At 37.3% G+C, this 13249-nt stretch overlaps 1 protein-coding gene across 1 annotated transcript; it reads right to left on the bottom strand.

The window, feature by feature from the left end:
- Nucleotides 1-369: 369 nt before the first annotated feature.
- Nucleotides 370-12192, bottom strand: tapt1b (transmembrane anterior posterior transformation 1b). Its single transcript, XM_028457610.1, has 14 exons — nt 11987-12192; nt 10348-10478; nt 10107-10225; nt 7768-7930; nt 7531-7666; nt 6632-6729; nt 6486-6555; nt 6244-6324; nt 5180-5289; nt 4252-4311; nt 3370-3438; nt 3204-3280; nt 2943-3112; nt 370-1609 (listed from the first exon to the last, which is right to left on the bottom strand). The coding sequence occupies exons 1-14, from the start codon at nt 12156-12158 to the stop codon at nt 1359-1361; spliced, it is 1707 nt and encodes a 568-aa protein (XP_028313411.1). The 5' UTR covers nt 12159-12192; the 3' UTR covers nt 370-1358.
- Between the last annotated feature and the right edge of the window lie 1057 nt (nt 12193-13249).

Below are 13249 nucleotides of genomic sequence, written 5' to 3'. Positions count from 1 at the left end.
AAGATTCATAAAATCTAATAAAAAAAACTGGAGCATTAACAGTTTGACTGTGTTGGATTGAATTTTTTATTTTTTTTTTCTCTCCATTCATCAGCGCTCTGCTCATCGGCTCCCCTTACAGGTACACTGTGGGTTGAATATGAATTCATTCAACGCAGTGTGAGACATACTGTATTCACTGTAATGACAAGCAGACAATATGGGTTCATAACAGGGAAAGATTCTCAAACAGTTGTGAATAAACGTGCTGACGGACATGAGAACAGTGCTCTGCTGTTTCTCTGTTAGCAGAACCTACAGTGACTCTTCTCATCATAACAGGTCACTGTTTCTGTCCAACGACACACGAATAATCACACCACACCAAAGTCGGAAAACAAGTGTAGTTTTATCATAAACTCCTGATATGAACATAAGGTTAAAAACAAAGCTGCGAAGATGAAAAAGAAAAAGAAATACTGTTCCTTCAGCTCTATTCTTACAGTGCACGCAGGATTAAACTTACAAAACAGGACTGCAGTATTTTTTATTCATTAATAAATTGTTTGTAGGCTTCACACTTTAATAATCAGTATAAAACTAATTGACCTGAATCATTGTGGGTGGCCAGATCACCTCAATGTAATAATTACCAGTGCCTTTAATAAAAGGCACTGACTTCTCTGCACTTTGAAGTAACAACAGCAATTAGTGCAGCATAATTACACTAAAGCTCCAAACTCTGATCTGTCTTTGAGACACAATCTAAACTTTAAATCCAGATTTAACACTGTATCCATTTTAACGTGTTAGCTTCACCATGTTTCATTTTAACAGTAACTCTATTCAATCAGGAACTCTTTGTAAGCAAGTGTGTTTCTGCAAAAGAAAAAGAGAAAAAAAAAAATTGATACAAGACTTCCTTATGTGTGTAAAATGTCTGACTCAGTCATAGTTTGTAGAAAAACCTCCAAGATTTTGTCGGCTCTAAAAACACCAGCTCACTGTAAGCATGATTGTGCTTCTAAACACACACTTGCACAGCCCAGCTGTAGCGATTGCACACACACACACACACACACACACACACGCTAACTAGCTCACACAAAGCCTCCTCTGCAGCTCCCCGATTGGCTGAGACTCGGCTCTCGGAGCCTTTCTCGGACACACGTGGGGGGCCCAGCTGCAAACATCTGGCTAGCCCTAAGGTGTTCCGCAGCTTCATAGCTTTTGGCTTGTTTCGTCAGTGATTTATAAATAAATAAGAAGTGGAGGGGTCAGCTGCATAAGAGGAAGCTGGTCCGAGCTCACTCTGTGACCCGTGTCTGATCCCTGAACGAGGCGGTGCTGCGTGCACGCTGCATTAACACTTCAGCTGCTCAGTCTATCCTGTTGCCGCAGATGGTGAAGCGATCGATCTCCAGCAAGTCTTTCTTGGGCGTTCTTTGTTTCAGTCCCTCTTCTTCTAGTCCCGTGTCTGCGTTGATGATCTTGTCGTCGTCGTCTCCGTCCGGCGTCGTGAGGAACGTGTCAGAGTCACTCTTGGGCAGTACGGTGGAAGTAATGTCTGCCATGTTGGTGGGCTGGGAAACGTCTGTTTTTAGTGGCACTCCTTTGTCAGCTGTAGGATCTGTTGGAAAGAAACCAGGAATTATTCATGTGGGAATAAGATGTGGAAACAAAGTCAAAATTTCTAAATTTGCAGTTTGAATTAAAAAATGTAAAAAAAAAAAAAAAAAAAAGCATGGCAGAGAGAACCAGGATTGGGGTAAACTATAATTGTAATCGCATAATTGGTAATTAATTACAATTATGATATAATATTATTTGTAAATGAAAATACATGTAATTGGATTGTAATTGAGTTCAGATAATTGACTGTCATTTTCATTGGCATGAAAATACTGATAAAACTGTCATTTACAATTGAATTAAACGCAACTCTGGTGAACCATGTTACAGTTCTATGGCTTACACATACGTAGTTATCATTAAACCATGTTTCAGATCACGTTTTCCCGTTGCCTCTCAGTTCTTTTTAGTATCATTGTACCATTAAAAAAAATGTATTAAATCAAGGGGTACACAGACAAGATGAAGGCTCAGACGCCCACACCAAAAATATTATGACCAATATTTTCATTGATTAGGAATCCTAACAAGATAACCAAGTGATGAGAAACGAATTAGATGATAGATAATATCTTTGTTATTGTACAGCTGATTAAAGACATGGGCCAAAACTGACCTGTTATCATAAGAAATGCTAACAGAAAGCTAACACAAGAGGAAGGTTTAGTTTTATCAGGTTATTTATTAAAGGCTCAGTAATTTTGATTAATTGTGATAAAACTAAATATTGAATGATGTTTCCTGAACTCATATTATTAGTAGTTTGTTGTTGTATAGAAAAGTGATTTCCATTTACAAATGTGCTTCTCCATTCGGGTTGCAAGGTTTATCAATATCGGTTTTGACTACTGCAGTAACGTAACCTCATAAGGCTGAGGTTTTTTTTTCCTTCTGTCTTTGGCGTTTGAGTGATGTTCACCAATCAGAATGGTGGAGCCTTGCGATCTCAGGTTCAGCTGGAACAGATAAAATGTCTGCGTTTCCATAAAGCAGATCCTGAAGTGTTAAGACTGACGCTCTGTGATTCCTCTAGAAGAGGGCGCTGGCCACATAAAACCAAATATTTTTGAAAGTAGATGAATTTGTTTTGATCAAATGTGGGAGAATTTGAGCCAGAATATGTTGTTTGACAGTCTACAAGTGACATGACTTCCTTCACTCATAATTTTAGCAGTTTATGCATTTAAATGTATCAAATATAAAAATCGCAATATTGGTCCAAAGAATCTCAATTAGGTTTTTAGTCAAAATCATGCAGACCTATTCTCCATTCTCTAATCCTCCTGACAGCAGTTGCACTGTAGCAGTGCGTGAACAGTGAGCTAAACTACCTTGAGGCGAGATGTGAACGTGTTTGGTCCGGTTCGCTCTTGAGTTTGCTCGACTCGAGGCGGCTGAAGGCGGCGGCTCAAACAGCTTTTCCTCCATGTTCGCCTCCTTGACAAATGTGCAGGACGTTCCCAGCAGGACGATGCTGTTCAGCACCTTCAGGGTGATCATACTGTTGACAAAGGACCACCACGTCACCAGGAGATAACATTACTTGAACAAATAAAGACCACCAACATAACACTGGACGTTCCAGCACTTACCCCAGGTAGAACAGCAGCACACACATAAAGGAGAGAGAACCCTGGATCTTCACTGAGCTGGTCACCACTCTGATCAGCTGGAGAAAGAAATAATGTGATGAAAGGTTTTAGACATACTTTAAACAACATCACTCAGATCAGATGACCCTCAGAACCAGTGACTGACCAGTAGTGCTAAAGGGAGTGGGATGAATCCCATTCTTCTGGATACAGAGTCACTGTAGTCTGTGTAAGCCTAGAGGCAAAAAAAAAACACATCATCATTACCTGTTTCACTCAGTCAGACTAGCTAGAACATGTTAGAAATATAAAGTTATGGTACATCAGTCAACATTTGCAGAGGAAGATTAATCTGCATTTCAGGTGTTTCCCAGCTTATATTTATTAATAAGAACAAGTATTAGTAATATTAAAATTGTCACTAACTGGAAAGAAGAAAGAAAAACATTAACCAGTGCAACCAATCCCAAAATAGTTTTATGGCACACATTTTCTCCTTAAAACTCTCCAGTAAACTTGGCTGCAAATCAAAGCGTGAATTACAGAGAATTATGAACTTTTCTTTTAATCATTTTTAAAATGACTGATGTAGTTTTCTATTTGAGTACAACTTGACTAAATGCCAGCAATATTAATGAAACCAGGTTTTTAAGGAATAACCTTTCACAATGTTATCCAATTAATCAATTAATTCTCCTCTGCAGTCTGAGTGCAGTTAATTCACTAGTTAGCTGCCAAAATGCTTTAGAAAGTGTCTATTTGTACTGTTGCCATACGGACAACCCCCGGTGCCAATTGCAACAATTTTTAGGGTTAGGGTTGTGTTTAGTCTTAGTCACGTGACCTAAACTGGCCAAATAGGGGCGCTGCGTAAGGATAGAATGTCGGAATATTGATACGGCAACCGTACGGAGAGCGACTGCCAATGCTTTATTAAGTACATAAATCTGACACTAAGAATTAATCCATTAAGATATTATTTAATTGAGCAAACGTACAACACATTTGTTTAAGTTCTCAGGCAGATTGATGAACGTTTAACACTCACATTTTTCTGTCGACTGCTGACCAGGTCAAAGGCGAGACTGGCTCTGTATTCCCCATACACCTGAAACAAAGAAACACCAATAGCAGGAGTTCAACACAAATGTGAAAAATGTCTTTGGATTCATTAATTACATATAGGTATAGTTACATTTTCTTATTAGGGTATTTAGAATAGTGTATTTATGTGAAGGCTTACTGGTAAAAGATTGAAAATGTGCAACAAGTAAAAACAGGACCGTAAATAAATATGCACCTGCATGGATTTACAAGTGCTGGAATGTAACAGCTTGAGTGAGGTTTGTGTAATCAGGAGTGACAGTTTGAAGATAAAGTGGTTAATCTCTTCCTGGGGGGTGGGGTGGGGTGGTGGGTTTGCTCTACGTTACATAAGCAGTTTACTACTCCTTGGAAGAAATCAAAGAGGATGACTACACTAAGGAAGGTAGTGTGGAACCAGGAAAATGTATGTACCAAGAAAAATAGAATGAGTGGATTCTGAGTAAAACCACATTGACATCTGGGCTACCACTGGTAACTGTTAAAGCACTAAAGATACATACATTTTGATTAAGAAATGTGTTTCAGAAGAATTTCATCGGTATGACCTTTATAATGAAGACAATATGTCAGGAGCTGTATGATGTTACTGAGGTTACCTGAGGTTCTAATCAAACGCTGTAAACAAGACGTTTTGGACATTGTTTTAAGGTACAGAGAATCACTGTAAAATTAATAAAGTGTGCAAAGCTTGGCACAGAAAAAAAAAAGGATTTTTTTATTTTTGAGGCAACCTGAAAATATTTGAACAATAAAATTATAATTTTTATTTAGTTGTTTAAGTTTTGACTCCTTTTACTGGTTTATTCTTAATTCAACTAAACCGGGCTTAAACAAAAACTAAACCTTAATCGTGTAAAGAATGGACTCACATCTGCACTGATGTCATTAAATTTGGTGATAAAAGCGTGCTTGACGACATCCACGGCAACTTCAGAGGCTATCACCATGACGACGTCAGGAAACAACACCCAAAAGTGGTCTGAAAATAAACAAGAACAACTCACTGAGCATAATCCATAACAAGACAAAAGAGTAACAGAAACAAATCACAAACAAAGCTGCTGACTTTTTCAAATGAGTAAAAAATAGGCGTACTGTACAGGACCGGATTGAGGCGGACATTACACATTTCATAACTGTGATGCTCAACTATATATTATTCACGAAAATGAATCAGTCCTCAGTTCATGAAAAGAATAAATATTACCAACATTTTCATCTGTAGTTTGTCGTTTGATGAAACTGTGTAAAACATGTGTCAAACTCAAGGCCCGGGGTCCAAATCCGTCCCTTTAGAGCATCGAATTCGGCCCACAGGATAAAGTAGAAATTACAGAAAACATGAATCATTGTGTAAAAATACCAAATAATTCAGTTGTAGATTTTTTATCTTTTAGTCATTTAAGTGTTGAAAAATAAATCTTTATCTTTTCCAAAATCCTGCAATTTTATCAAATTTATTCCACAAATTGAATAAAAACAGGGCAAAAACTCAAATAAATGTATTTAAAGATTGGATATTGTCTGTAAGTTTAATTACTTTACATATATTTAGATAGCAGAAGAATGAATTGCTTGTTTTCCCGCCTAAAATTGGCTGCCCACTTGAGATCAAACTGGTCCGTATTTGGCACTAGAACTAAAATATGTCTGACACTAAATGAGAGAGAGGCGGACTTTTACCTGTGATATAAATGTCTGGTCCTTCCAATTAGGTACTCAGCAGCTAACATGCTGTAGGTACACATGTCCCTTCTTATACATTTGTACATTTTCAAAATTAAACTTTTTTTTTTTCATTAAATCTATCCTGCGGTGGCTCGTGATACTGTTTTCTTTTATACGTCACCAGTCTGTGTTCAATAATACTCCAGTATATCAGTGTCATATTATTGACTTTAGAAAGGTGCATGCACTGCACAGTATCAGTTACCAGGATTCCATGAAAACTGTTCCATGTTCCTCAGGCAGACGATGAGCAGGAGGATGTAGTTGGTGAACCTTTCCTTTATGTCTGTGGGAAACAAACAAAACAAAGCAATCCTGGATTAACCTACTTTGTTTCCTCGTCGGATGAGCTTTATTCCAAAATTTTTTTTTTTACCTTGTATTAAACCATTAGGTTCAAAATGTCAAAGATGTAACATTTGTGGAAACAATCTGTTTCCTACTTACCGCTGTTTGACATTTGGAAGAGGTTGTTCTTCTCAAACTTCTTGAACACGCTTCCTTTGATCTCTACAAACTGCGGGAAAAAGCCAGATGAAACTACTGGAGTCCTGCTGCAACACTTGGACAAAAGGAATAAACTTTATACTTGCATTGTTTGACATCATTATAGTGAGCAAGGACTTGTTGTGGGAGTTGAAGGCCACGTTGAGGGTGGTGGCCTGTACCATGATGAGGATGGCATGAAGGACTTTATCAGCACATGGTAAAGGAAATATTTACTAAAGAAGATGGACAATTTTTCTTTGTGTTGATTCTCATACATAAAAAGTGCAGAGTTGCTGACAAACTTGTAATCATACATCTATAGAGCTAGAACAGCATAATATGGTTAAGAATGGAGGGTAACGATTGTTTCATTTTAGGGGCCACAAATAGCCTTGTTTAAAGAGGTCATAATAATAATAATAATAATAATGGCTTAGATTTATATGCCACTTTTTTCAAAGAGACTCAAAGTGCGTACAGATGTGATCAACGTTTTAACCAAAGATAGACTTTACGCCATGAAAGATTCCATTAACATTTGGAGGGGATCCGATTCAATATACTGATTCCAAGTCAGTTTCAAGAGTCAAAAAATCCCTATCTCTTAGTACTTAATTAAAAAAATATCTCCGCCACTATTTTCCTCAGGGAAAAAAAGCCTAATTTCAACAATTGTGTGAAGTACAGCTATAGATAATCTAGTAAAGGTGCCGAGCATGGAGGTAGCAACTTTTAAAACACAATATGGTGATTTACTGAATATTTACTGAATGTTTCCTCTAATCTCACCTAAAAATGAGTAAACTGAATTGACTGCTCTAACAGGCCAGTGAGCTTTCAGTTTATCTTTACCTTTCTTGAGTTTAAATATTTTTACATTGTAAGATTTGAAGTCTCTAGTTTACTTTAAATAAAGTTTCTTGTAAAAAGAAAGAAATCCATTTGCTTTAATTTTCCACCACTGTGGTGACTCCAGTACACAGTGTGGTCTGACGGAGGATACAAACATAGAGCACTGCCATGAGGAAGTGAGGAATCACTCCTATGTGTGCTCTCTTCTTCTCTTTAGGCTCTGTAGCAGTCCAGTACAGCGCGTCCAAAATATCTTGGCCAAAAGACGAGAAGAGGCGATCGGCTACCTGTCAACATAAGAAATGAGGGAGTGAGAACTGGGTGCAAAACTTTGGAACACTATCAATCAGTCACTTATACAGTGAGTAATAGTGCTGTGTGTCTGGACCTCCAACATGTTGTAAATTATGTAGAGTTTGATGACGGACTGTCCTCTGATAAGGTGGTACATCATGGCGTAATCCACATAGCCCATCATGGAGTAACACAGCACCATGATGAAGCCTTTCAACACGTCGCAAACCTGAGCTGGCTGCAGCAGGCGGGAGCCACTGAAACACACACACAGGTCACAGATAATGGCCAAAGATTAAACACAAACACACACAAAGTAAACATCAGAAAAAAAGCTCAAACGTCCAATGGCTCAGAGTGTGACAGAGCTCTGCTGCACTCTGCTGGTTTTAAACATTACTGCATATGTGTTTCAATAAACATCAAACACACAAATAAAAGATTCTTAGCTAATAACTTAAGACCACAAAGACTTGCTCTTATATATTTATTTATATATATATATATATATATATATATAAATAAATACCCAAGTGACGAGGGCAACCATTACTCAGAGTAAAGATAAATAACTGAATAAATACTTTCAACAGAAGAAATACACAGAACCAACTACTAAATCACGCATTAGATTTAGATATTTAATAGTGTATAAACACTAAGTTTGTCAAACACGCAACACTTTCTTCAGTTCTTTTTTACTGTAACACGGGCATACAGTGCATAGCAAGTTGTAAGATTTCACAGTGAACTGTGATCAAATCGCCTTTCGTCTTTATTCACAAATTGTTTTCGATGCTTAAAAAAATGTAAAAAAAAAACCGATGATAATAACTAATGACAGATCTGAATAATTGTTATTGTTAGAGGTTAAACACTATTGATTCCTACATTGTGGGTTGCGGCCTACTGTGGGGCATTGAGGCTTATCAGTACGGCTGAGAGGTTAGGTTCACAACAGCAAGTAAATCAAATTTAAAAAAAACAAACGTTTTAAATTTGTAGTCTAATTTGATGTTGCTCAAAAATACACACTGATATGTGTTTTTATCAAAAAGTGACCAAAGCTAATGTAACTACAGTCATTCTAGATTTATAGGGCCTGTATCCATGCAGCCAAATTTACAGTGAACACTTTATCACAATAATATACTATAGTTCAACTAAACTCTTAATATCCTGATTATCGTCTTTAACATACACCATTTTTTAATTACTTAATCTTCTGACATGGACTTTTGTTGTGTACAGCAGGTACAAACTGGTCATTGATTAGGTAGACTGAGAGTGAGCTAAAGTTAGCAAAAATAAAACATGTGGCTGTCGTGTTAGAGCGTTATTTGCATCCTCTTTTGTTCTGTATTTGATTAAATGCAGTAAAAATACTGGGTGTTAGCGAGATCTCTTAAGTTTGGTAGTGTAAATGCCTTAATGCAACGTTCAAGCCCCCGTCTGCCATACCTCATGAAGCGAGCACCACACACCTGTATGAGAAAGCTCTCCTCATACATACTTTGGTCATATAGTGTAAAAACATGTAGGGTGGGTTCTTTAAACTTCTCTGTATTCGCCCTGAGGAGGAAGGGAGTGTGACTTTGACTGTTTCTGTGTGTTAACGCTGTGAAAAAGACTGATGAAAACACACACCATTCATTATGACTTTCTTTACCTTCATCTGACATTGGTATTTGACCCAGGATGTACAGGGGATTAATAACTAATATCTGTGTTTGTTAACAATGCTATCGACAGTCCTCTGCTGAGTCTCTCATTGTAAAAGAGAGAAAAAAAAACAAAACAGTTTACCATCTACACTTCATGTGAGGGCTTTGTAGGCTGACGGAATGTCCACACCACAGTACTGTGGAACTGGGTATAGAACTTCATTGAAGCAAAGCTTTGGTGTAAGAAATTAAGAGGTTGAAATAAGAAAGTGTGTACTGAAAAAAGTTAGGAGGTCATTTGACTAACTCCTCCCAGGAAATCCAATTCAAACCAGTATCTTTTATGATCCTGTAGTGGGCACTGTGCATGTAACAGGACTGAAAACTACATTAATACAGGGTTATTATTTTCTTTACTTGATTAAAGTAAATGTATCCGAGTCTTTGATGAGGATGGATACTGTGGGAATGGCTGTTATACACTGAATATGCCAATGTATTTTGGCAGGAAGGTTCTCATACATAGATAACATATGTCAACAATAGCTGTAGCATTACATAACAGAACAAATGTAACACGCATACAATCTCTCTTGAAAAAGAGATTCCCAATCTCAATGAGACAATCCTGGTTAAATAAAGGTTTAAAACAAAAAAATTAAGAGAAAAAAATCCTTAAGTATTAAATTAAATTGTAATTATTCTTTTTAATGGCAAAAAAAGCTGGTTTATTGGAATGTATTCAAGGCACACGCCTTGATAGGTTTACCTGAGGCCACAACAGGGCACCGTGACCAGTCGTAACAGGGCCAGAATCACCCTGAGGGGCAACAGGGTGAACACGTAGAGGAAGGTGTCCAGGCAGAGGAAGAAGCCAAAAGTCATCAACTGAACAAGGACGAGAAGAAGCAGGAACACACAATCAGCTGTTACAGAATTGATCATTTTTGTTTCTCAGAATTAAGTTTGTGTGTGTGTGTGTGTGTGTGTGTGTGTGTGTGTGTGTTTACCTTTTCCAGCTCTTTGGGGATGCGGAGGCATGTGTAAACCTTCTCTCGACGCTCTGTGTATTTGGCCTCATTGTGTTCTAAAAAGTAGCCTCTGGTGAGCTCAGTCGTTATAAACCTGAACAGAGACAGGTCTGCAGACACACAAAAAACATTACCAAAATCGTTACACACAACTGAAATCACAACTTTTCTTGGGGCCACCAACACATGTCAAGATTACAAGAGTCTTCATCTTGTTAATTATCATCAATCAAACTTATTTATAACGTAATTTAATTTATGCTCTGTTTGGGTTAAATGCACTACACATGACCCTGAACACACCCTCCCCACTGTGAAGTATGGTGGTGGCAGCATCATGCTGTGGGGATGCTTTCATTCAACAGGGACCAAGAGGCTGAGGCGATGGTTGGTTTCAAATAAAAGGCACGAGGAAAACGTGTTACCCTTTAAAAGACTTTAGACTGGACAACAACCTTGAACCTTGAACCATTCCAGTGCTACACTGGAATGGTTTAACTTTAGATCAAAGCATACTTAATTGTCACAATGGCTTAGTCATAATCCAATTGGAAATCTCTTGCAAGAGGTAAAGCATTGCTGTTAACCAACGCTCTTCATTCTGACTGAGCTGAGGCTATTTTGCAAAGAAGAACGTGCAGAAATGTCAGTTTTTAGAATGTTCTAAGGTGGCGGAAACAACACAAAGACGTGCAACTGTGATTGCAGGTTGCTCTGCAAACTATTCACTGGGTGGGGATGAATGCTTTTACATGCCATGTATCCTTTACCTTAAATTTTACAATTATTCGGCACACGGTGTTGGTCTATCACATAAAAAAAAAATACATTTACATTTGTGGTTTTGATGTAACAAAGTGGAATCACTATTTTGCAAGCCATCATTAACACTGAAACAATTTGGTAATTTGAAATACACTTATCTCAGGAGTTTGCTTATGAATTTCACATTAAAAAAAGTTAGAATGTTGTGTAATGAAGCTAGGAATAGAGCTGCAAAACACTGTCAGGATCAAGTGCAGAGTAGCGTAATAAAGCAAAAAAAAAAAAAAAAAAAAAAAAAAGGATACATTTGCCGCCCAAGGACTATTTCCAATTTAGCTCATTCATATTGCAAAAAACGATAAATCGCGTTAATTACAATACAAATGCAGCCGATTGCAAAAATAATCTGTCACGTACAGGTGTAAACATGCCAACATTAGATAAATACATATGCAGAGTTAACATGCATTTATCGGCATCTCTGCAACTGAACTAAACAAAACAAAACAACGGATCTCCATTGATCCCGGTGACAATAACTAGTGCTGCCTTTCTGACAGCCTCTAAACTGTTAGGACACGTATGATAATACAGACTTAATGCAGATCAGTGATTGATTAGGCACTGCTATGGTTGTAGCTACATAAACAGCGAGCAGCACCAAAAGCTGGTGTGACTTCAAGAACACAACATTGCACTGTAGTATGTCAGCGTCTACGTGTGTCAGTGTGTGATCCTGTCAGTGTCAGCGTGACCGCCCGTGAAGGAAGCAAAGCAGCGGTCCTTCAGCCTGCAGCCGCTGTCACTGGAGGCTTCTTTTTACAGTCTATGCTCAAACCCAGGCTAGCCTCACCTGCCAGGTTGCGGTTCTTCGTTTTACTGCCGCCGTTTTTCTCGTTAAAACTGGGCGTCACAGTAACCCTGTCTGGTTCCCTGCTGTCCTCAGACTTGGCTGCTTTCTTGTCTTTCTCTCTGCCTTCTTTCTCCTTCTCCTCTGCTGAACCTGTCGATAGCGAGTCCGCCATCTTCGCCCAACGGTCTCCGACTCTCCGCCACTGCTGCCGGGGAAACCGCGTCACAGTCTCTGACGTCAACACGCACTGCAGCTCCACAGACTCACGGCTAGAGGTCGCTACCTTTTAAAGAAGTCCACTCCAAAATTCAAAGACATTTACCCATCAAATTATTTTAACATAAAATATTTATACTGAATGTGGACAATTGTTATTTATGTAAAACAAATTTATAAACAACAAAATATCTATTTTATTAATGTGAAATAGTTAAATCTATATGGAACTCCCTATATGATTTGTTGTTTTCTAATAACATAAACAGTGATTTCTGGTAATTTCAAAATGTTCAATTTGGCATCTTCCTTAAAAATATAAAACATTTTTTAAATAATAATTTATATATAATAACAAAATATTATATACACAAATTCAGATATGCTAAATGCCCCCTACCATGGTATGCTTTAAAATCTGATATGTATGTTAAATAAAATGTTTTTTTTTTTTTTTATTGCAGTGAAAAACAGTGTCAGTACATGATTAGATCCATTCTTCCGTTTTTAAAGCCATTAGTTACTTTTTTTTCTTTCTTTTTGTTTCATCAATAATACAGTTCAGGTAATCCTCAGTAATCAGTATTAAGTTTCAATACAGTTGATTTATGGAGAAAAGGTGCACTGATAAATAAATTAGACATTGTTTTAAATTAAAAAAAATGAAATTAATTTGTATTTTGTTTGCCATTAAAACTTCTGTTTTAAACTTCTCTCCTCTGTTAATATTTTAAATTATGTTGTAATAAAAAAAAATACACAATTAGATAACATAATTATACTTATCATTTCTCCAAAGGCACAATAAGTTGAATTTTAATTTAGGAATGCAATTTGTCCCTGTAAGGAATTTGTGGTGTATAATGTTGAGGCTAAATAGTTGAGAAGGTGCGTTCAGGTCAAACAGCTGTTTCTTTCTGTGTTTATTAGTTGTTGTTTAAAAAAAAAAAAAAAAATGAGGGGGGGGGTCTGTTTCTGATGTGTGGATGTAATTTCACGTAATTTACAAAATGTTAGCACAAAAAATAGCCCATTAATTTTATTATT

This window comes from Gouania willdenowi, chromosome 1 (genome assembly GCF_900634775.1).
Source record: "Gouania willdenowi chromosome 1, fGouWil2.1, whole genome shotgun sequence".
NCBI lineage: Eukaryota > Metazoa > Chordata > Actinopteri > Blenniiformes > Gobiesocidae > Gouania > Gouania willdenowi.
This window is presented reverse-complemented; position numbering and strand designations above follow the sequence as displayed.